This window comes from Capra hircus, chromosome 22, assembly GCF_001704415.2.
Source record: "Capra hircus breed San Clemente chromosome 22, ASM170441v1, whole genome shotgun sequence".
Lineage (NCBI taxonomy): Eukaryota > Metazoa > Chordata > Mammalia > Artiodactyla > Bovidae > Capra > Capra hircus.
Genome location: NC_030829.1, coordinates 32,285,935 through 32,308,040, shown reverse-complemented (window position 1 = coordinate 32,308,040; position 22,106 = coordinate 32,285,935). Strand labels below are relative to the sequence as shown.

Sequence of the window (22,106 nt, the reverse complement as noted above, 5' to 3'; positions counted from 1 at the left end):
GCTTCTACTACTGGATATCAGTACCATCCCTACCCTCAGTTTTGACAATCAAACACATCTGCAGACATTTCCCCAGAATGCAAAATTGCTGCTGGTTGAGAACCACTGAAATAAACAGACCTGGAATCAAAGCTTGCTTTTGTCACTTATTGGCTGGGAGACCCTGGGCAAATTACTTAATCTCTCCACGCATCATTTGGCTCAACTCTAAAATAGAGATGAGACTAGTACCTTGTGTTTAGCGCTTGGTGAGCATTCAATGACATAATAGATGCAAAGCCCTTGGCCTTGCTCCTGGTACAAGACAAATGCTCAATAAATATTAACTATACTTATTACTTTGGTTACCTACATACAGCATTCTAGTGAAAGAAGTCCGGTGGTTGGAAATGTCCATAAAAATGTGATTATTACTGGTGCTTGTCAAATGTTACAAAATGGGTTTAGCAAAAACCGCCATCTCACTTTGCTGTACAGCAGAAACTGACACAACATTATAAAGCAACTATACTCCAATAAATTTTTTTTTTTTAAGTGACATCTTTGATGTGTTGATGTGCTTTGACAAATCTTCCCATATTCAGTTGTCAAGGACGGGCAAGGTTACAGACAAATGTGACGTAAGCTTTGAAGCCATTATGAAGTGAATCTCCCCATCCAATCTAAAATTAATCTCTATCAGAGCCAAGAGGACTGTCTCTTAATGGGACACATGGTAGAGCTTGAAGGCGAGACGCCAGTACAGTCAGCTGTCAGGCAGGCTTTAAAAATAATCCACCTGATATATACTCAACCATTGGCATCAGTGCTGCCTAAATGTCAGTGACTGTAAAGGATAACATTTGAATCTTACACAGTTGGAGATGAATGGGCAACAACAAATGGCTATCAAAGTTAAGAGACCTGCTCACTAACCGTCTCCTATAGGTCCAGAATGTGACCACCAACGAGGCCAACTGGATTTTCCATTGAGTCAAAACCATCCTAAATTCCCCAGCTGTAGTTGACGAACACTTGTGTGTTGATGTCCCTGCATTCACTTACCAAAAAGCCGTATCTCTACTTTTCAAATCATATGCCCTGAAGCTCAGTATACTTTAAAGCTCATTACCATATTTTGTCAAATCTAAGATGTAGAATTAGTTGATATCCCAGTAAAAAAAAAAGAAAAAGTACTGATCATAACTTTAATGCCTCATCTAGTATAAGAATTATCCCAATTTCACAGATGCTTAAATGGGGGGGGGGGAAGTCTTGGAATCAAAAGAAATAATTATATTTCAACCAATGATCAAGGCTAAAAATTATTCTAATAAACATGGAAGGCCAGTTGGACTCGAAATCCACCTAGATGAGATTTTTCAGTTTAATTTTTTTCTGAATATTAGTTTTAGATACATGATGCTGAGAATTTTGAAAATACTAAAGAGAATTAAGAAAATTGACATGAAATTCTACAAATATTAATATTTTTGAACTCTTGCCCAACTAGTCTCTATGTGTACATATTTATACAATGTCAGGACTATGTTTTGGCTACAATTTTATATTCTGCCTTCTGCATTTCATAATACAATAGGAACATATGTCCATAAATAGCCTCTATAAATAACCGTAACTGTAAGAGTTCTTTTCTATCCACATATATTGGATAGGTCCTTAAAAAATATATATGGTCTGCTGCATTAAAAATCTCTGAGAAACTATCATGTAGGGCCCAGCTGTCTTAATACTCTGTGTTTTCAGATATATTTCTTGCAATGACATCAGGCCAGTTAGAGGTGAATCTCTCTTATTGGGAACCAATATTGCTGTGTAAAGCTCTTTCATCCTGAAAATTAAAGCAATGCAATAGTATAGTATTATAACAGTGAGAAGGTCACAGAAAACCAAGTTAACATACTTGTAAGAATGAAATTCCGAATCATTTTTATCCTAAGAAACTGAAGGATCAATCCATTCTTTTCTCTCTCATCAAATGAACTGGTTAGGAAACGGTAGATTCCATCAAGAGGACTGACTTAGGTGACTCAGAAAAACCTCACTAGCTACTAACCTGGTAAGATAACTGTTGCTTTCTGGCTGGGTTTCTTTCCACATCTAATACGGTACTCATTTATAGCATTTTCAATCTCCTGAAGCTTTTTCACCGCATCCGTGTAATCTTGCTTTCGTTTTTTCTTCACGGTTTTGCAAAGGTCGGGCTCACTGGCAAGTTTCTTCACAGCCTCAACCAGCTTTTGCTGTATTAGGAAATTGCTCTCCAGTTCTTGCAAAGCAGGATCCTGCATTCACACAATGATATTGCTTTATTTTTATGGACACACACGGTCACTGTCATATGTCCTGGATAATAAAATTTCTCTTTCTCATGCATTCTCACATCAGATGCTCTTTGTGAATGAAATCTTCCTAAGTCTTACTGCTTAGGTATTCTCAAACACTTTCCTAGAAGATAAGATCTCCCTCCTCCATTTACTTTAACTTAATAGTCCAATTCTCTCCTTTTCAAAGAAGGGAACTGGCCTTCCATTCATTCAACTGGTTGGATGAAGATATTTTTCAAGAAGGGATCCTTCACCCAAGATTCATAGCCAGAGAATGTTATATGCACAGCTTCAGAAACAGATAAACTGAGATTCCATTCTTCTTTCTGGGTAATTCCTGGTTGCATGGCCCTGGACATATTACTTAATTTCTAATGCTTCAGTCTTTTTTTTTTTAACTTGTAAAATGGATGTAACATCCACCTTATGAAACTATGGTGAAGATGGAAGGAAACAATGTATATGCATTGCTTAGCTCAGAGCTGGGTATACACTGAGCACTTAATAAACAGCAGTGCTAACTTTATTATTAATGGTAACCACTACTATTTTCTAAAGCCAAGATGGTCAAACTTCTACAAGAAACATGAATAGGGTCATAGTGTCTGATGACACACAAACAGGAAAGTATCCTCTATCAGTTCAGTTCAGCCGCTCAGTCGTGTCCGACTCTTTGCGACCCCATGAATCGCAGCACACCAGGCCTCCCTGTCCATCACCAACTCCCGGAGTTCACTCAGACTCACGTTCATCAAGTCAGTGATGCCATCCAGCCTGGCTAACAAATCTTTTAATTTTATTATACCTAAAGTGCTATATGCGCGTTATCTCACTGAATATTCCTTGCATCTCTCAGAGGGAAGAACAATCATTACTCCCATTTTATTGATGAGAAAACCAGAGAATTGAGTCTTCAGAGAGGTGAATGATTTGCCAAAGGCTACTTGGTTTTAAGTGGGAGACTCTAGTGCTGAATTCTTAATTCTTAAAATAATGTTTCTCAATTTAGAGATACTTAGAGTTCATTTAATACTCTCTGTTTGGAGGAGTAAAGTCATGAGTCAATTTTAACTAAACTGTGCATGAAGGAAAGAATTCAACTTGGTCTCCATAATCACCTTTAACTGATGAGATAAAAATGTACAGCAGTAACTCAAAAACCAAAGGAACAAGTCAGCTACATTCAGCTGACAGCTTTTCTGCCTCACTGTTGACAGAAGTGCTCAGAACGGGCGCTCATACCTCTTCACTTGGCAGCAAGTTGTCATCTAATTTGAACGCGGTACCTATACGCCTTCTGACCTGAGGAGGTTTCTCACCTACGTTCAGAGGATACTCCTTGGGCATTTTGCCTGTGAGCTCCTATAAAACAGGACAGAACCGAGAGGGAGATTACTGACCCTGGCTGGAACTGTCAAACACAATTTGAAACGTTCCCCAAAGCAGATGACACTCACAGCCTCCCGCAAACAGATCTTCTTAAGCTCTTCAACTTTCTTCAGGAGCTTTTCTTGCAACAGTTTTTCCTTCTTCTTGAGTTCAAGGATCTTCTCTCTCTTTTGCTCCTCGCTGACTTCTGAGTCTTGAGAACCTGGAGGTCGTGGGGGGTGGGGAGGGAGGGCAGGGAAGGTTTATACAGGCATGTTTCCTTCCTTTTCAGAGGACAAAGGATTTTTAAGCCAAACCTGCTATTTAATAATAGTTTCTTTCTTTTCTCCTTGTTTCTGAACATAATAAAAGGAAACTGGAGAACATTTTCTCATGCTTCTGGGCATCTAACAGAACCTGGTAATAATATACCCTTTTGCATTTCGGTTCAGTCATTTGGGAAGCAATGATAAAATGTTTAATGTTTCAGATACACTCAATGAAAAAATTCATTTTTCTGAGCAGGAAAGAAGGTAAGATGTTCCTGGAGATAGTTGTTTGGAATGTTCTTTTGGAAAGTAAGCAAGGCAAGGGGATATTCTGTGTTTCAGATTCACAAGCTGACAATGGGATTTAGATGAGAATATTTTTAGCGAATTATGTATACTTAGTGATACTCTCATATAAATGTTTGCAGAAAAAAAAATGTCTGCAGAGTAAGGGTTTAGGAGCAAAAATCACTTTGGGGGTGAGATGGAGTTCAAGGGTTGTAATCATGGTTGATTTTATGTTAAATGGAAAATTAGACAACTGTCTGTATCAAAACCTACACACTGGAGAAAGAAAAAGCTTCTGGACTGGATGGGGAGAAAATGTTCTTGCAAGCTCCCTGAGGCACTCACTGTCTCAGCATCTAGTGTTAATTATACAATCTGAACTTTATAACTTAACTTGCTTCATATTCTTTCAAAAATTAATTTCAAAATTTATTCAAAACTGCTGTATACTATAGGTTCTCTCATATGCTTACTTATTCTGGAAATAATGGGTTAAAAGATACATTTAAAAGTGATTTACAACCAAAAAAAAAAGTACATTAAGATACAGATAGCTTGCACACTCTCTAATCTAAAAATATTACCTGAGGAAATTAAACTGCCGTTGCTTGCCATAATGAACTGGCTTTTCGCCTCGAGTGTCACCAGTTTGGAGACCCTTGGTGCTCCTGTCTCCGTCAAGTCCATTGCGATATCGTCTAAACTCCTGGCTGAAGGGATTTTTGCCTAACACAACATGGAAAGGGAGTACATTCAGTTACACCTATTTTGAATTAATAAAATGATTCAGTTAATATGGAATAAAAATGTCAACACAAAGGACAATACAGAATTTTTATATACTATAGTAATATTTTTCAGAAAAAAATTAAGACTTCAGCTTTGTCACTAAAATGTTTTATTAATCACGCATGATTCTTCCTCATGGTATAGTTCAATCATTAACATTAAAAAGTCATGAGTGCACACACACACAATGCCTAAAAGTTGGCAAATCTTACAACTTTCAGAGCAGGCTATATGTTGCCCATCTGTCAAACGTAAGAAAAATTAAAACAACTGATAGTAAAGTTAAAAAAAAAACCCACAAGACTCAAGAAACAAAAACCCATGAGGTTGCATCTTTTCTAAGAAAGTTTATCTTCTGAATGGAAAGTAAATGAGGGATGGGACTCTGTCCTTGTAGAAATACTTTCAGTTACTTACTTTGCTTTGCTTCCGGTCCAAGTAAAACTGATGCTGACTAATTGCCATTACCCAGATGGACTTGATGAGAGAGGAGTTCGCATACCACGTTTGCACAAAGAGGCCACTCTGCCCAAAGGTTCTTCTGGATACTGAAATCCTAAAAGATTAAGGAGAGCATTCATGATTTGTTTCTGGCCCAGCATAACATCAAATTTACCCAGTGGGTAGTTGTAACAAAGCACCTCCTTAATTGTTTTTCCTCTGCCACACCCTTGCCTTCAAGGACCAAGCCTCTGATTTTCTCCTTTTTATGAGAAAGCCAATCACACTTGGGTAATATCTCCTCATAAAAGCAGTATATTAAACAATACAAACACACATCTTCAAAAGCAGATGAGAAAATGGACAGAGTATTAGAAAAAGAATAGACACATATATATGTATAACTGAATCACTTTGCTGTATGCATGAAATTAACACAACATTGTTAAACAATTATGCTCTAATACAAATGGAAAATCTTAAAAGTAATGAAGAGAAAATGATTATTAAAATGTCAACCATTTAATATTTTAGAAAAACCTAAGTCTAGTAGGCTTATGTACATAAATATAAACATTCTGAACTCTGCACAGAAGCATGATACTGGAAATAATAGAAGTTAAAAATTATTTCAAAGCAGATGAGAATTAGCCACATTGGAGACTGTACTAAAAACATCAAATCAAAGACCACAGGACATGCGACCATCACAAAAAGGTGAGAATAAACGTGTTAAAGATCAAGCAATCACGACTTGTGGGATCAGCACCTTCCTCCAAGGAAAGAGAGCATCTCAGATCTAGCTATTGTCTGGCTTTGGCACTATCAGAGGATGAACATAATAATATTGTCTGATAATATGCATGTCCAAAACTGGCCCAGATTACTGCTCATGTACTGGATGAAAAGAGAGAGGGTCAGAGGAGGACAGAGCAAGAGAAAGAACGATGGGGGCGGGGGAGGCAGACACTGTGTTGGGGCGGGGTTGAGGGGAGAAGAGTGCCAATGTTCCTTGTAGGAATCTGCCTTTTATCTCCAGGTCATCTTTTTGCCACAGCTGTTTCCTCCATCCCTCTGACCTCCAAATATCCATAAACTTATATCTGAAAAGCAACAACTGAGGGCTGATAAGGAATCCCTCCGAGGAACTCAGAGAGCCTACAATCTTGACTTTAATTCATGTTGATAATTTAGGAACTTTTTTAAGTGAATAAGAATAGCAAACTTAAAAATGAGCAAAGGATCTGAATAAACGTTTCTCTAAAGAAGGCAGACAAATGGCCAATGAGTCCATGAAAAGATGCTTGGCAAGCAAATCTAAACCAGTATGAGTTATCACTGCACACCATCAGGATAGCTATTTACACACACACACACACACACACACACACACACCCAGAAAAATAATAGATATTAGAGGATGTGGAGAAAATGAAACTGCAATTTTGGTAGGGATGTAAAAGGGTATACCTGCTTTGGAAACCAGTCTGGCAGTTCCTCAGAACGTCAGAGAATTATGATTTGATCAAGCAATTCTACTCCTAGGTATGTACCCAAGGGAAATGAAAACATGTGCACATGAATATTCATAGCAGTATATGTGGCTAGTCACTGGACCTATACAGAAAAAAAGGCTTTTATTCTCACCTCCGTGGATCATGAACTTCAACAGCAAACTTTTTCTCACGGAAATATAAGTTCTCCAGCTGTTTCCATTGGAATAACTAAGAAATGAAGAAAACAAAAAAACCACACAGCTTTAATTAACATTAACTTTTAGAAAATAAGCTTAATAATAAAAAAAATCAAGAATTGCGATTAGGCATGTGCCTTTTTACAAACTAACTATAGCATGAAACCACTTTATTCCTTCTTTTGACAATAATCTTCACTTTATCACTATTTCTTGAACAATAAAACCAAGCAACTGTGGGGAACATGCATACTATTTTTCCTTTGACTCAACTAAATAAAAGAGTGAGTAAGGAAATTGTAGATTCCAGTAAGCACATGCCTTCTGATCAAAGATGTTGACTTCATATTTAAATGGAAAGAGATTCAAAGGGATGTTTCAATAAGACCACAGATTAAATTTCAAAAGAATGCAAAGTGAAAGTAAAACAGAACCCCAAGCAAGGGTGATTCTCAATGATGATTTCCCCACCTACAAGAGTTCCCCTAAATGCCACAGAAACTGAATGCTAGGAATTAGAGGCTCCGTGGGATGGGAGTGAATGCTGACACTGCCCTCTTGGTTTCTGAGCTAGAGCTTCCAGTTTTTGTAAGAAAATTCATCAACATATTCCCACTGTTGATACTCTAATGCTCCACCAGGTGTTATCTGCCAGTTGGGTGGGAGAAATACAACTTACTAGCAATGGACATCTGAAAATTTAACTTGTAAAAAGCAGCTCATTCACAGAACTGAGTGGGCCCTCCTGCATTTTCTGGGTTAATTTCCAACCCTTCACATTAGCCTGACACCCAGCTTGTCCTTTGAACTTTGACTTCGTAGTTGGAAATTCCTCTTCTCCATCCTAGTCTTATTTGTCAGAGAAATACTAGCACAGCAATTTCATTCCACTATTAGACTTTAGCTGGATTTTTAACTTACGTTCAAAGAATCTTCATAAAACATTCTAATCATTAAGAAAATAACTTCTCTGCAATGCACCACCAGCAAAACCATTTCCTGGGGTACAGGAACCAAGACTTTTCACCAACCTTATCTAAAAGGAACAGCACAAGCCGATGGTTCCTATGCACATACAGCTGGAAGACAGACCTGTTCAAACTGGAACCCCCACCTCAAACAGTGAAATAAACCATCACCCACTGAGAACACAGAGCTTCGTCGTCTGAGCACCTAGCGTCTAACTACAGCCCTCGCCCAGGTAGAAAGGAATTCGTGGGAGCTTAAAGGTACATACCGACTTCCTAAAATGTCTGTAGTTTCCAAGCTTTCATGTCTTTTAATTCCAAGGTTCCAAAAGTGAGACAGCAAGGGGAAGGGAATCTCCGAGGTGCTCTCTCCCTCCCCCGCTCCCTCCTGTCCCAGCCGGGCAGCTCCGGTGAGTTCTGCACGGAGTTTCCTAAGACACTTAGGTGTAACTCAGTTTCACAAACCGAGCCTCCCACGGCTGACACGCTACTGACATCAGCAATTCCTCCAAGTGACACCACCCCGGTTCCATGCCTTCCTCCATCAGGGAGAGGACAGCCAAGTTCTCTCTAGCAGATTTCCACGGGAGAGAGATGCACTTTCCACACGGGGTATGGGGGAGATTCAGACGGTATTTCCTGGGAAGCAAGTTGCTTTGAATCCAGGCACAAATTTCACTGGAGGCTGGGCGAAGGAGACGTTGCTCCCGTTGCTCCCGGTTTACTCACCCCGGCCGTGAACAGGTTCGACAGGAAGAGCCACAATGCAGCTCAGCTGTGTTTTCCTTTGCGTCCATTCCCACACACATAAAAACTAGGGCTGGACTTGAAACCTGATCTCTGTAAAGCTGCCACCTCCCCCTCTTATCACTTACAAACGTGAAACACAAGGCTCTCCATTGGGCACATCCCAGCGTTGCGAACAGACAGCCCCCTGCAGCAAAAGCCCTACTTAAAAGGTGAAAGGTTTCAGCTAATTTTAAAGAATTTGAAAAAATGAGATGGCAACTGGGTTTGCAAATGAAGTTATGGGAATGAGACTGCATTTTTAAGTCTGAAAGGCAAAGCCATTTCCCCATCTGAAATCTTAAAAAGTTGTTGTGATGGGCGAGCGGGGTAGGGGGAATTCCCTGGCGGCTCAGTAGTTAGGACCTGGCGCTTTCACTGCTGTGAGTTCGATCCCTGGAGTTTTTGCAAAATGTGATTTCATATATGTGCCTGTAATAGTATAAAAGTGAACAGGAATGGCACATACTTCATTCACGACAGCGGTTCAGGACAGTAGAATGTACGAGGGGTTCATGGCACCACAAACTTCAACATTACCAGTCATGTTTATTTTATTAATAAAAATAAGACGAAGTCAATATGACAAAATATCCGTCATCAGCAGTTTAGGTGGTTATGCAGGTGTTGTCACATTCTTGGTATTCCTGTTTTTTTTTTAATTTCTAAAAATTATAGAAGTTTGTATAAAATGAACAAAGGTCGGTCTATTTCATACAAGAGTGAGATTTCCACTAACCATTGGGAATCATCTAATTTAGACATGTATTACCTGTGTGATCCTTATCCCTGTTTGAAGTAGCTAGGAAAACACTTCTAACTGTAGTGGCACTTGATCTAGCTGGCCGCTGGAAATAAGCTAGCTTGTCTTTTCAAATTTCTGAAATCATTCTTCTATCATGCCTTTAAACTATCTTGGAGTTCTAGATCTCAGAGAGCCAGGATGAGGCTCTGAAAATGGAGTGGAGCTGAGGTGAAGTGGATTCCTTTACTCATTCAACACACCTAGGAACGCACCTGGCAGGAGCAGTCAATTGCCCAATCTTCATTCCTGTCCTTTTGGCCAGTGTTTTCCTTATAGGGTATATACAAGGTCCCTCTTTGGTCAAAACCACTCAAGATTTTGGGCCAGTGGAAGGATAAGGGGAAAATGTGAGAAAGATATCCACCAGGCTGACCTGACTTGCTAGGGTCTCTAAGAGAAATGGCCTGAATTCCCTGGTGGCCTCCAGTGTATGCACGCTCAGTCATGTCTGACTCTCTGTGACCCCATGCACTGTAGCCCACCAGGCTCTTCTGTTCATGAGATTTCCCAGCAAGAATACTGGAGTGGGTTGCCATTCTGTTCTCCAGGGGATCTTCCCGACCCAGGGATCAAACCCAAGTCTTCTGCATTGCAGGCAGATTCTTTACTTCTGGGTCATAAAGGAAGCTTCTCTTGGTGGTCTAGTGGTTAGGATTTGGTGCTTTTACTCTGTGGCCTGGGGTTCAGTCCCTGATGGGGGAACTAAGATCCCTGCAAGTCAAGCTGCACAGTACAGCAAAAAAAAAAAAAAAAAATAAGAGAGAGAGAGAAAAATGGCCTGACATGTTAATAAACCACTCCAGTAATCCTGCCTGGAAAATTCCATGAACAGAGAAGCCTGGTGGGCTACAGCCCATGGGTTGCAAATAGTTGGACATGACTGAGTGACTAAACAACTCTAAATAAATCACCTGAAAGATGAAGAAGAGTTGCAAGAAACCATTTAAGGAAAAAGATCAAGGTTCAAAGGAAGGCACAAACGAGCTAAGTATGCTTTACATTCTCCATTGTTTGGAGAATACTGGACCCCATACAGAGAAGCACTATTATAGGGTCTGATGTCTTACAGGATAGAACAAGGCTACTACATATATTGAATCTTTCCTCATAGCTCAGTCGGAAAAGAAATCTGCGTGCAATGCAGGCAGACCTAGGTTCAATTCCTGGGTTGGGATGATCCCCTGGAGAAGGAAATGGCAACCCACTCCAGTATTCTTGCCTGTGAACAGGAGCCTGGCAGGCTACAATCCATGGGGTCACAAGAGTTGGACACGACTTAGCGACTAAACTGCCACCACCACTATATATATTTTATGCATGTATATGTACAGAGAAAATTTATAATTTTCATATAAAAATAGAAAGAATTTTTTTTTTTTTTTGCCAAAACAAAATTCCCACTCATGGAGATTTGCCGGGGGGTGGGGTGGGGGAGGTGGGAGAAGAGTTTTATTTGCTTTGCCACACAGAGTTAAGAGCATGAAAGTGGACTGTTTCCTAAAGCGATCGTTAAACCAGCCTAATGACAATCATTAACTGGTATTTATTGTTGTTTATGTGGCACTCACTAATAGGGTTGAATTTGAAATTGTGTTCTGTTTAGAATTCATGGTGTTAGTGACAAAAGGAAATCCTTGTATGGCGACAATAAAACTACAAATCAGGTCTTCCAGACTTCTTTCTGGGCTTCCCAGGTGGCGCAGTGGTAAGTAATCCGCCTGCCAATAAAGGAGATGCAAGAGATGCGGGTTTGATTCCTGGGTTGGGAAGATCCCCTGAAGAAATGGAAACCTATTCCAGTAATCTTGGCTGGAAAATTCCATAGACAGAGGAGCCTGGTGGGTGACAGTTTTGAAGAGTCTACTCTATGCTCATATAGAATGATTAGTTGTGCTCTTTAGCATCAAAGAGATAGCCCACATCCAAGGTAAGAGAAATCCAAGTAAGACAGTAGGTGTTGTAAGAGGGCATCAGAGGGCAGACACACTGAAACCATAATCACAGAAAACTAGTCAATCTAACCACACTAGGACCACAGCCTTGTCTAACTCAGTGAAACTAAGCCATGCCATGGGGCCACCCAAGATGGGCGGGTCATGGTGGAGAGGTCTAACAGAATGTGGTCCACTGGAGAAGGGAATGGCAAACCACTTCAGAATTCTTGCCTTGAGAACCCCATGAACAGTATAAAAAGGCAAAATGATAGGATACTGAAAGAGGAACTCTCCAGGTCAGTAGGTACCCAATATGCTACTGGAGATCAGTGGAGAAATAACTCCAGAAAGAATGAAGGGATGGAACCAAAGCAAAAATAGTACCCAGCTGTGGATGCAACTGGTGATAGAAGCAAGGTCTGATGCTGTAAACAGCAATATTGCATAGGAACCTGGAATGTTAGGTCCATGAATCAAGGCAAATTGGATGAGGTGAAACAGGAGATGGCCAGAGTGAATGTTGACATTCTAGGAATCAGCAAACTAAAATGGACTGGAATGGTGAATTTAACTCAGATGACCATTATATCTACTACTGCAGGCAGGAATCCCTTAGAAGAAATGGAGTAGCCATAATGGTCAACAACAGAGTCCGAAATGCAGTACTTGGATGCAATCTCAAAAATGACAGAATGATCTCTGTTCGTTTCCAAGGCAAACCAATCAATATCACGGTAATCCAAGCCTATGCCCCAACCAGTAATGCTGAAGAAGCTGCAGTTGAATGGTTCTATGAAGACCTACAAGACCTTTTAGAACTCACACCCAAAAAAGATATCCTTTTCATTATAGGGGACTGGAATGCAAAAGTAGGAAGTCAAGAAACACCTGGAGTAACAGGCAAATTTGGCCTTGGAATGTGGAATGAAGCAGGGCAAAGACTAATAGAGTTTCCCAAGAAAATGCACTGGTCATAGCAAACACCCTCTTCCAACAACACAAGAGAAGACTCTACACATGGACATCACCAGATGGTCAACACCAAAATCAGATTGATTATATTCTTTGCAGCCAAAAATGGAGAAGCTCTATACAGTCAACAAAAACAAGACCAGGAGCTGACTGTGGCTCACATCATGAACTCCTTATTGCCCAATTCAGACTTAAATTGAAGAAAGTAGGGAAAACCACTAGAACATTCAATATGACCTAAATCAAATCCCTTATTAATATACAGTGGAAGTGAGAAATAGATTTAAGGCACTAGATCTGATAGATGAGCTATGGACAGAAGTTCATGACATTGTACAGGAGACAAGGATCAAGACCATCCCCATGGGAAAAAAAAATGCAAAAAAGCAAAATGGCTGTCTGAGGAGGCCTTACAAATAGCTGTGAAAAGAAGAGAAGCAAAAAGCAAGGAGAAAAGGAAAGATATAAGCATCTGAATGCAGAGTTCCAAAGAATAGCAAGGAGAGATAAGAAAGCCTTCTTCAGCGACCAATGCAAAGAAATAGAGGAAAAGAAACAGAATGGGAAAGACTAGAGATCTCTTCAAGAAAATTAGAGATACCAAGGGAACATTTCATGCAAAGATGGGCTCGATAAAGGACAGAAATGGTATGGACCTAACAGAAGCAGAAGATATTAAGAAGAAGTGGCAAGAATACACAGAAGAACTGTACAAAAAAGATCTTCATGACCCAGATAATCACGATGGTGTGATCACTCATCTAGAGCCAGACATCCTGGAATGTGAAGTCAAGTGGGCCTTAGAAAGCATCACTACAAACAAAGCTGGTGGATGTGATGGAATTCCAGTTGAGCTATTTCAAATCCTGAAAGATGATGCTATGAAAGTGCTGCACTCCATATGCCAGCAAATTTGGAACACTCAGCAGTGGCCACAGGACTGGAAAAGGTCAGTTTTCATTCCAATCCCAAAGAAAGGCAATGCCAAAGAATGCTCAAACTACCACACAATTGCACTCATCTCACACGCTAGTAAAGTAATGCTCAAAATTCTCCAAGCCAGGCTTCAGCAATATGTGAACCAAGAACTTCCTGATATTCAAGCTGGTTTTAGAAAAGGCAGAGGAACCAGAGATCAAATTGCCAACAACATCCGCTGGATCATGGAAAAAGCAAGAGAGTTCCAGAAAAAACATCTATTTCTGCTTTCTTGACTATGCCAAAGCCTTTGACTGTGTGGATCACAATAAACTGTGGAAAATTCTGAAAGAGATGGGAATACCAGACCACCTAACCTGCCTCTTGAGAAACCTATATGTAGATCAGGAAGCAACGGTTAGAACTGGACATGGAACAACAGACTGGTTCCAAATAGGAAAAGGAGTACGTCAAGGCTGTATATTGTCACCCTGCTTATTTAACTTCTATGCAGAGTACATCATGAGAAACGCTGGACTGGAAGAAACACAAGCTGGAATCAAGATTGCTGGGAGAAATACCAATAACCTCAGATATGCAGATGACACCACCCTTATGGCAGAAAGTGAAGAGGAACTAAAAAGCCTCTTGATGAAAGTGAAAGAGGAGAGTGAAAAAGTTGGCTTAAAGCTCAACACTCAAAAAACGAAGATCATGGCATCTGGTCCCATCACTTCATGGGAAATAGATGGGGAAACAGTGTCAGACTTTATTTTTGGGGGCTCCAAAATCACTGCAGATGGTGACTGCAGCCATGAAATTAAAAGACGCTTACTCCTTGGAAGAAAAGTGATGACCAACCTAGATAGCATATTCAAAAGCAGAGACATTACTTTGCCAACAAAGGTTCGCCTCTTCAAGGCTATGGCTTTTCCAGTGGTCATGTATGGATGTGAGAGCTGGACTGTGAAAAAGGCTGAGCACCAAAGAATGATGCTTTTGAACTGTGGTGTTGGAGAAGACTCTTGAGAGTCCCTTGGACTGCAAGGAGATCCAACCAGTCCATTCTGAAGGAGATCAGCCCTGGGATTTCTTGGAAGGAATGATGCTAAAGCTGAAACTCCAGTACTTTGGCCACCTCATGTGAAGAGCTGACTCATTGGAAAAGACTATGATGCTGGGAGGGTTTGGGGTCAGGAGGAGAAGGGGACAACAGAAGATGAGATGGTTGGATGGCATCACTGACTCGATGGACGTGAGTCTGAGTGAACTCCGGGACAGGGAGGCCTGGCGTGCTGTGATTCATGGGGTCGCAAAGAGTTTGACACGACTGAGCAACTGAACTGATTAGCATCAAAACAGGGAAGACAGCAGGAGATGTAATAATAGCTAGGATTAACTTTGAGATTACAAAATAAATAGATACATAACTGAAAAAGTCAAAGAGGAGCAATGAGAACAGTGATAGTAGCAAACAGATAATAAAAAAAAAAAACTACAATAGGAAAAGAATGTTGCCTTAGGTTACAAATCACCTTGTCTTAGGAAAAGAAAGTGTCAAAGATGTAATAACTGACACAGAAAACCAAAGCTGAATCAAATCCCATTGAAAAAGTGAATGTGTATATAATACCATAAGTTAAGTCACTTGCTCAGTCGTGTCTGACTCTTTGCAACCCCGTGGACTGTAGCCCAGCAGGCTCCTCCATCCATGGGATTCTCCAGGCAAGAATACTGGAGTGGGTTGCCATTTCCTCTCCAGGGGATCTTCCTCACCCAGGGATCAAACCCAGGTCTCCCACATTGCAGGCAGATGCTTTAATCTCTGAGCCACCAGGGAAGCATAGTCAGAACCTAGTCCCTTTATACTTAGATGTAAAGGAGGTTGACAGTTTTAGAATAATTGTCACACATTATTACACTTTGGGGCTTCCCTGGTGGCTCAGCGGCAGAGAATCTGCCTGCCAATGCAGGAGACTTGGGTTTGATCCCTGGGTTAGGGAGATTCCCTGGAGAAGGAAATGGGAACCCACTCCAGTTTTCTTGCCTGGAGAATCCCATGCACAGACGAGCCTGGTGGGCTACAGACCATGGGGCTGCAGAGGCAGAAATAACCGAGCAACTAAACAATTACGCTTTAATGAGATTTGTGGGTTGAATATTTAAGACATTTTGTTGAAACCTATAATCCATAGTTAGTTAGACCCCACTATTATAGACTCAAAGAACTGGAAGAAATCACCTTTCCCCTCCTATCCTACAATCACACTGATTCCTAAATATCTGAGATCACAAACTTAGAAAAAAGGACTATAAGGAGAAGCAGAAGGACTTTTAGGAAACCAGAAGTCACATACTTAAGTGGCTCTTGTCCTTTACATATTCTTCTTCAATTAACAAATACATCTTGTTCACCTGGTACATGCGAAGTCCTGTTCTCGTTGGAAAATAATGACCAGGTCCCCTCCCTTGTGATGCTTACCTGAACCAAATGGACCATATCAGAGTGCCTTGGCATACATGCTGATTTCAACACATGTGCTTTATTTGGCAAGTTGCTTAACTTTCCTGAGTTTCAGTTTCCTCATCTGTAAAATGGGACCAACAATGCCTGCCTCAGAGGATTGTTGGAAGGGTTTAGTTGAGATTATGTTCAAAAAGCATTTAGTACAGTGCCTGGCTCAGAATCAACATTCAGGAAGTGATACAGTCAGTTGTATCCATTAAGGACTCTCAGTCCAATTCTCTTATTTTATCATCTTTTCTGAAAATGGAGAAGAGCCACTTAATAGCAGTCATGTCCGACTCTTTGTGGCCCCGTGGACTATAGCCTGCCAGGCTTCTCCATCCCTGAGCTTTCCCAGGCAAGAATACTGGAGTGGGTTGCCATTTCCTTCTCCAGGGGATCTTCCCAATATAGGGATCGAACCCAGTCTCCTGCATTGGAGACAGATTCTTTACCATCTGTGCCACCAGGGAAGCCCACTTAATAGCAGAACTAGAACTAAAAATGGCTGTCTGGATCCCACATCTGTCTTTCCACCGATGAGCAACAGGCGAGTTATTCTGTTGACACATCTGTGTCCCTCAACTTTCCAAAGCCATGAGCGTCAGCCTCTGTAAAAACTGCTCTATCTCTGTTGATTTCATCGGTCGTTTCCTGCTACACCCTCTAGGTAGGAAGTCTGTTCACGGTTTCTGTATTGCCAAGGTCACACAGGAGGGACATGGGGACAGGTCAAGGGCACGCCCACAGGGAGACTCATGGCAGCAAGCTAGCAAGTTCCCTCTGGTCTAAAGCACTCAGAAGGGACATGCCCTAACACATAAAAAATGCCGAGAAGTGTGCACCAGCAAGGGGGACCTTTGGAGAGTGAAAGACATGGAAAAGTCATGGACAGAATGGATTCAACTGTCTGTGTGAATCTTGATGGACTGAAAGCTGACGGAGTCCAAAGTTTTAACACTAGGTGATGATAGGAAAGATGTCATCAGAAACTTTTTTTAAAAAAAATAGCACTTATAACACAGGTTAATCATTTACCTGCAGATTCACCTGGAAATGACTAAATTTGGGATAGTCACAGCCCTGGTGTATGACTGTACATCAAATAATGACTCAGAGTAATTCCCCTGCTATGACTTGAAGCAAAAGAAGATCATAGTATTACTTATTTTTTTTCATGTAAAAAAAGTTACACTTGATGAGTATACTCTTAGTACCCACAAGCCAGCTTGTTGCCGTTGTTTAGTTGCTCAATCCTGACTAGCTCTTTGCGACCCCATGGACTGCAGCAAGCCAGGTTTCCCTGTCCTTCACTATCTCCTGGAGTTTGCTCAGACTCATGTCCATTGAGTCAGTGATGTCATCCAACTATCTCACTCTTTGTCACCCCCTTCTCCTCCTGCCTTCAATCTTTCCCCAAATCAGGGTCTTTTCCAATGAGCTGGCTCTTTGCATCAGGTGGCCAAACTTTTGGAGCTTCAGCATCAGTCTTACCAATGAATATTTAGGGTTGATTTCCTTTAGGATTGATGAGCTGGCTCTTTGCATCAGGTGGCCAAACTTTTGGAGCTTCAGCATCAGTCTTACCAATGAATATTTAGGGTTGATTTCCTTTAGGATTGACTGGCTTGATCTCCTTGCAGTCCAAGGGACTCTCAACAGTCTTCTCCAGTACCACAGTTCAAAAGCATCAATTTTTCGGTGCTTCTTTACAGTCTAGCTCTCACATTCGTACATGACTATTGGAAAGACCATAGCTTAGCTTTGACTATATGGACCTTTGCTGGCAAAGTGATATCTCTGCTTTTTAATGTGCTGTCTAAGTTTGTCATAACTCTTTTTCCAAGGAGCAAGTGTCTTTTAATTTTGTGGCTGAAGACACCATCCGCAGTGATTTTGGAGCCCAGGAAAACAAAATATGTGTTTTTTTCACTGGAAGTGAAAGTTGAAATCAGTGTTTCCACTTTTTCCCCATCTATTTGCCATGAAGTGATGGGAATAGACGCCATCGTTTTAGTTTTTTGAATGCTGAATTTTAAACCAGCTTTTTCACTCTCCTCTTTCACCTCCACCAGGAGGCTCTTTAGTTCCTCTTCGCTTTCTGCCATTAGCAAGCAGAAATGGTATCCTCTCCATATCTGATGTTGTTGATATTTCTCCCACCAATCTTATTCCAGCTTGTGATTCATCCAGCCCGGCATTTCACATGGTGGACTCTGCATAAAAGTTAGCTGAGCAGAGTGACAATACACAGCCTCATTGTACTCCTTTCCCATTCTGAACCAGTCTGTTGTTCCATATCTGGTTCTAACTGTTGCTTCTTGACCCGTCACAGGAGACAAGGCTTCTCAGGAGACAAGTAAGGTGCTCTGGTATTCCTATCTCGTTCAGAATTTTCCAGTTTGTTGTGATCCACACAGTCAAAGACTTTAGTCAATGAAGCAGAACCAAATTTTCTTCTGGAATTCCCTTGCTTCCTCTGTGATCCAAAGGATGTTGGCAATTTGATCTCTGGTTCCTCTGCCTTTTCTAAATCCAGCTTGTACACCTGGAAGTTCTTGATTCACATACTGCTAAAACGCCACTTGGAGGATTTTGAGCATTACCTTACTAGCATGTGAGATTAGTATAATTATATGATAGTTCGAACATTCTTTCGCATTGCCTTTCTTTGGGATTAGAATGAAAAACTGATCTTTTCCAGTCCTGTGGCCACTGCTGAGTTTTCTAAATTTGCTGACATATTGAGTGCAGCACTTTCATAGCATCATCTTTTAGGATTTGAAATAGCTCAGCTGGATTCCATCACCTCCACTAGCTTTGTTCACAGTAATGCTTTCTAAGGCCCACTTGACTTCACACTCCAGGATGTCTGGCTCTAGCGAAGTGACCACACCATCATGGTTATCCAGGTCATTAAGATCTTTTTTGTATAGTTCTTCTGTGTATTCTTACCACCTCTTCTTAATCTCCTCTGCTTCTGTTAGGTCCTTGCTGTTTATGTCCTTTATTGTGCCCATCTTTGCATGAAATATTCCCTTGGTATCTCCAATTTTCTGGAAGAGATTTCTAGTCTTTCCCATTGTATTATTTTCCTCTACTTCTCTGCATCGTTCATTTAAGAAGGCTTTCTTATCGCTCCTTGCTAACCTCTGGAACTCTGCATTCAGTTGGATGTACTATTCCCTTTCTCCTTCGCCTTTTGCTTCTCTTCTTTTTTCAGCTATTTGTAAGTCCTCCTCAGATAACCACTTTGCCTTCATGCATTTTTCTTTGGGATGGTTTTGGTCCCGTCCTCCTGTACAATATTATGAACCTCTGTCCATAGTTCTTCAGGAACCCTGTCTACCATATCTAATCCCTTGAATCTATCTGTCACCTCTAGTGTATAATCATAAGAGATTTGATTTAGGTCATATGTGAATGGTCTAGTGGTTTCCCCTACTTTCTTTAATTTAAGCTTGCATTTTGCAATAAGGAGTTCATGATCTGAGCCACAGTAAGCTTCAGGTCTTATTTTTGATGACTGTATAGAGATTTTTTTCATCTTCAGCTGCAAAGAAAACAATCAATCTGATTTCAGTATTGACCATCCGGTAATGTCCATGTGTACAGTTGTCTCTTGTGCTGTTGGAAGACAGTGTTGTTTGCCTTCTGGAGTACCAGAAAATTAGAATTTTGTAGGATAATGAGCTTTGAGAAAGCCAAATTGACCTACCTTCTGTTCAGCCAGCCATCTTTGACCAGTGAAATATTTATGTAACTGAGAGTGAGTGTTCCCAACAACCTTATAGGGAGGTACTGCATTTAACTCCATTTCACAGAAGGGAAGACTGAGGCTCAAAGAGACTTAAGTAGACAGAGCAAGGTCACAAAGCAAAATAGGTGCAGATCTGAGATTCACGCTCAAGCACAACGATGGCTCTAAAATCCCCAGCGTCCTGCCTTTCTCATCTGAGAAGAATACTTCATGGAGATTTGTTATGTTAATCAAAAAAGGGAGGAAAAAGGAGTAATTTCCAGCTCTACCTCAGAGGAAAAAAGAGCAGCAATTACAGTAGCCATTTGTAGGAAAAGGACTCCGAGTCTCTCATATTTTACTTACTTATTCAACCAATGATGATTTTGCTTCACTTCCCACCTTCACCCACAACTGCCAGAACATCTGGCCATGTCTGGAGACACTTTTGGTTCTCACACTGGAGGGGAGGCTGTTTCTAGCATCTTGTGGTTAGAGGCCAGGGATACTACTGATATCAGACCATGCTCAGGACAGAATGATCTGGCCCCCAACAGCCATAGTACAGAGACCGAGAAAAGCTAACTCATCACTGTTAGTAATATAACTATGCTTTGGTAGGTGGTGTGTGTTGAAGAAGATGATAAAAGTTTTGCAATAAAATAATGATTTTGGAGTTCTCTTTTTCTCAACTAGGTAATGCCTTTAGAAATAAATAGCTGCCCAGATTGTTTTCTAAATGCAAATGTTACCTCCTAGAAGGACTTAGAGCAGCTGATAAGACAACAAGAGGCCATGCTCTCCGTGTCTGGTGTGCTGAACGAAAATTTTGTAAAATATCACTTTGCTGACAAAGGCCCATATAGTCACAGACAAAGTTTTTCCAGTAGTCATGTACAGATGTGAGAGCTGGACTACAAAGAAGGCTGAGTGCCAAAGAATTGATACTCTCGAGTCAGGTGCTGGAGAAGACTCTTAAGAGTCCCTTTGGACTGCAAGGAGATCAAACCAGTCCATTCTATAGGAAATTAACACTGAATGTTCATTTGAAGAATTGATGATGAAGCTGAAGCTCCAATACTTTGGCTACCTGATGCAAAGAGCTGGCTCATTGGAAAAGACTCTGATGCTGGGAAAGATTGAAGGCAGGAGGAGAAGGAGGTGACAGAGGATAAGATGGTTGGATGGCATCACCAAGTCAATGGACATGAGTTTGAGCAAACTTCAGGAGATACTGGAGGACAGAGAAGACTGGCGTGCTGAAGTTCATGGGGTTGCAAAGAGTTGGATACGATTTAGCGACTGAACAACAACAACACAATGGTACATACTCAGGTAGTGACAATTACTTTATCAGATATGATATTATAACCTTGCACACATAAAACATTAGTTGTTAAACGCAAGGAACAAAACATTCTGAGTATTTTTTGAAATGTTTAGGTGAAGATGTCCTGGTTATCAGAAAATGCATAACATAAAACCTGATCAGGAGAATGTCATCTCATATAAAGTCCTTCTGTGGCCAAATCTCTAATCTCTCAGGGCTGAGCTCATGACACCTGTTAGTATCTGGAGTGTTCATTGCATGTATCTGGTATAACCAGTGCTGACCTGTCATTCAGAGATACCTACATGGCTTTTCCGGATGCTGACAGCTGGCATCCCTTCTCGCAAATTGGTACCTAGGCTTCCCTGATGGCTCAGTTGGTGAAGAATCTGCATGCAATGCAGGAGACCCAGGTTCAATCCCAGGGAGGGGAAGATCCCCTGGAGAAGGAAATGGCAACCCACTCCAGTATTCTTGCCTGTGAAATCGCATGGAGAGAGGAGCCTGGTGGGCTATAGTCCATGGGATCACAAAGAGTCATACACACCTTAGCAGCCAAACCACCATCACTGCTTATTAAATATTTTCAATAAAAATCATGATTTTGTCTTTCCGGGTAGATTGTCAGGACCTTGATGACTAAGATTTGGGTTTTTCCTTAAAGGGGATAAAGAATGTAAGGTACACATTCAGAGCCCTTGCACACAGAACAGGCTCAAGAAAATTTGTTGGAAAAATATCAAACAAACAGAGTATATTGCTAGAATTTTGTTCCAGAAGGATGAATGAATTAAAGCCAAACTGATCTTTAGTTATAAGTACAGAATGAAGAATAGTGTTTATGCCTTGTGAAAGAGAAAAACTTTACCATGCTTTACATACTAACTGGTTTTTCTGCATTTGGACTGGTCAGTCCTATTAGAGATCTGTCTTTCATTTTTCTGTATATGCCAACAATTCAGCCATTCAGTAA

At 40.8% G+C, this 22,106-nt stretch overlaps 1 protein-coding gene across 3 annotated transcripts in view; it reads right to left on the bottom strand.

The window, feature by feature from the left end:
- The window catches only part of FRMD4B (FERM domain containing 4B), a 200,057-nt gene that overhangs the window by 19,795 nt on the left and 158,156 nt on the right, over positions 1 to 22,106 (bottom strand). For all 3 annotated transcript variants that reach the window (XM_005695748.3, XM_018038306.1, XM_018038307.1), the window contains exons 12-17: positions 7,130 to 7,206; positions 5,459 to 5,597; positions 4,837 to 4,978; positions 3,785 to 3,918; positions 3,570 to 3,689; positions 2,057 to 2,285 (exon numbers count right to left, since the gene is read on the bottom strand). In XM_005695748.3, coding sequence (XP_005695805.3) covers positions 2,057 to 2,285; positions 3,570 to 3,689; positions 3,785 to 3,918; positions 4,837 to 4,978; positions 5,459 to 5,597; positions 7,130 to 7,206 — 841 coding nt within the window. The remainder of the gene's footprint in view (positions 1 to 2,056; positions 2,286 to 3,569; positions 3,690 to 3,784; positions 3,919 to 4,836; positions 4,979 to 5,458; positions 5,598 to 7,129; positions 7,207 to 22,106) is intronic.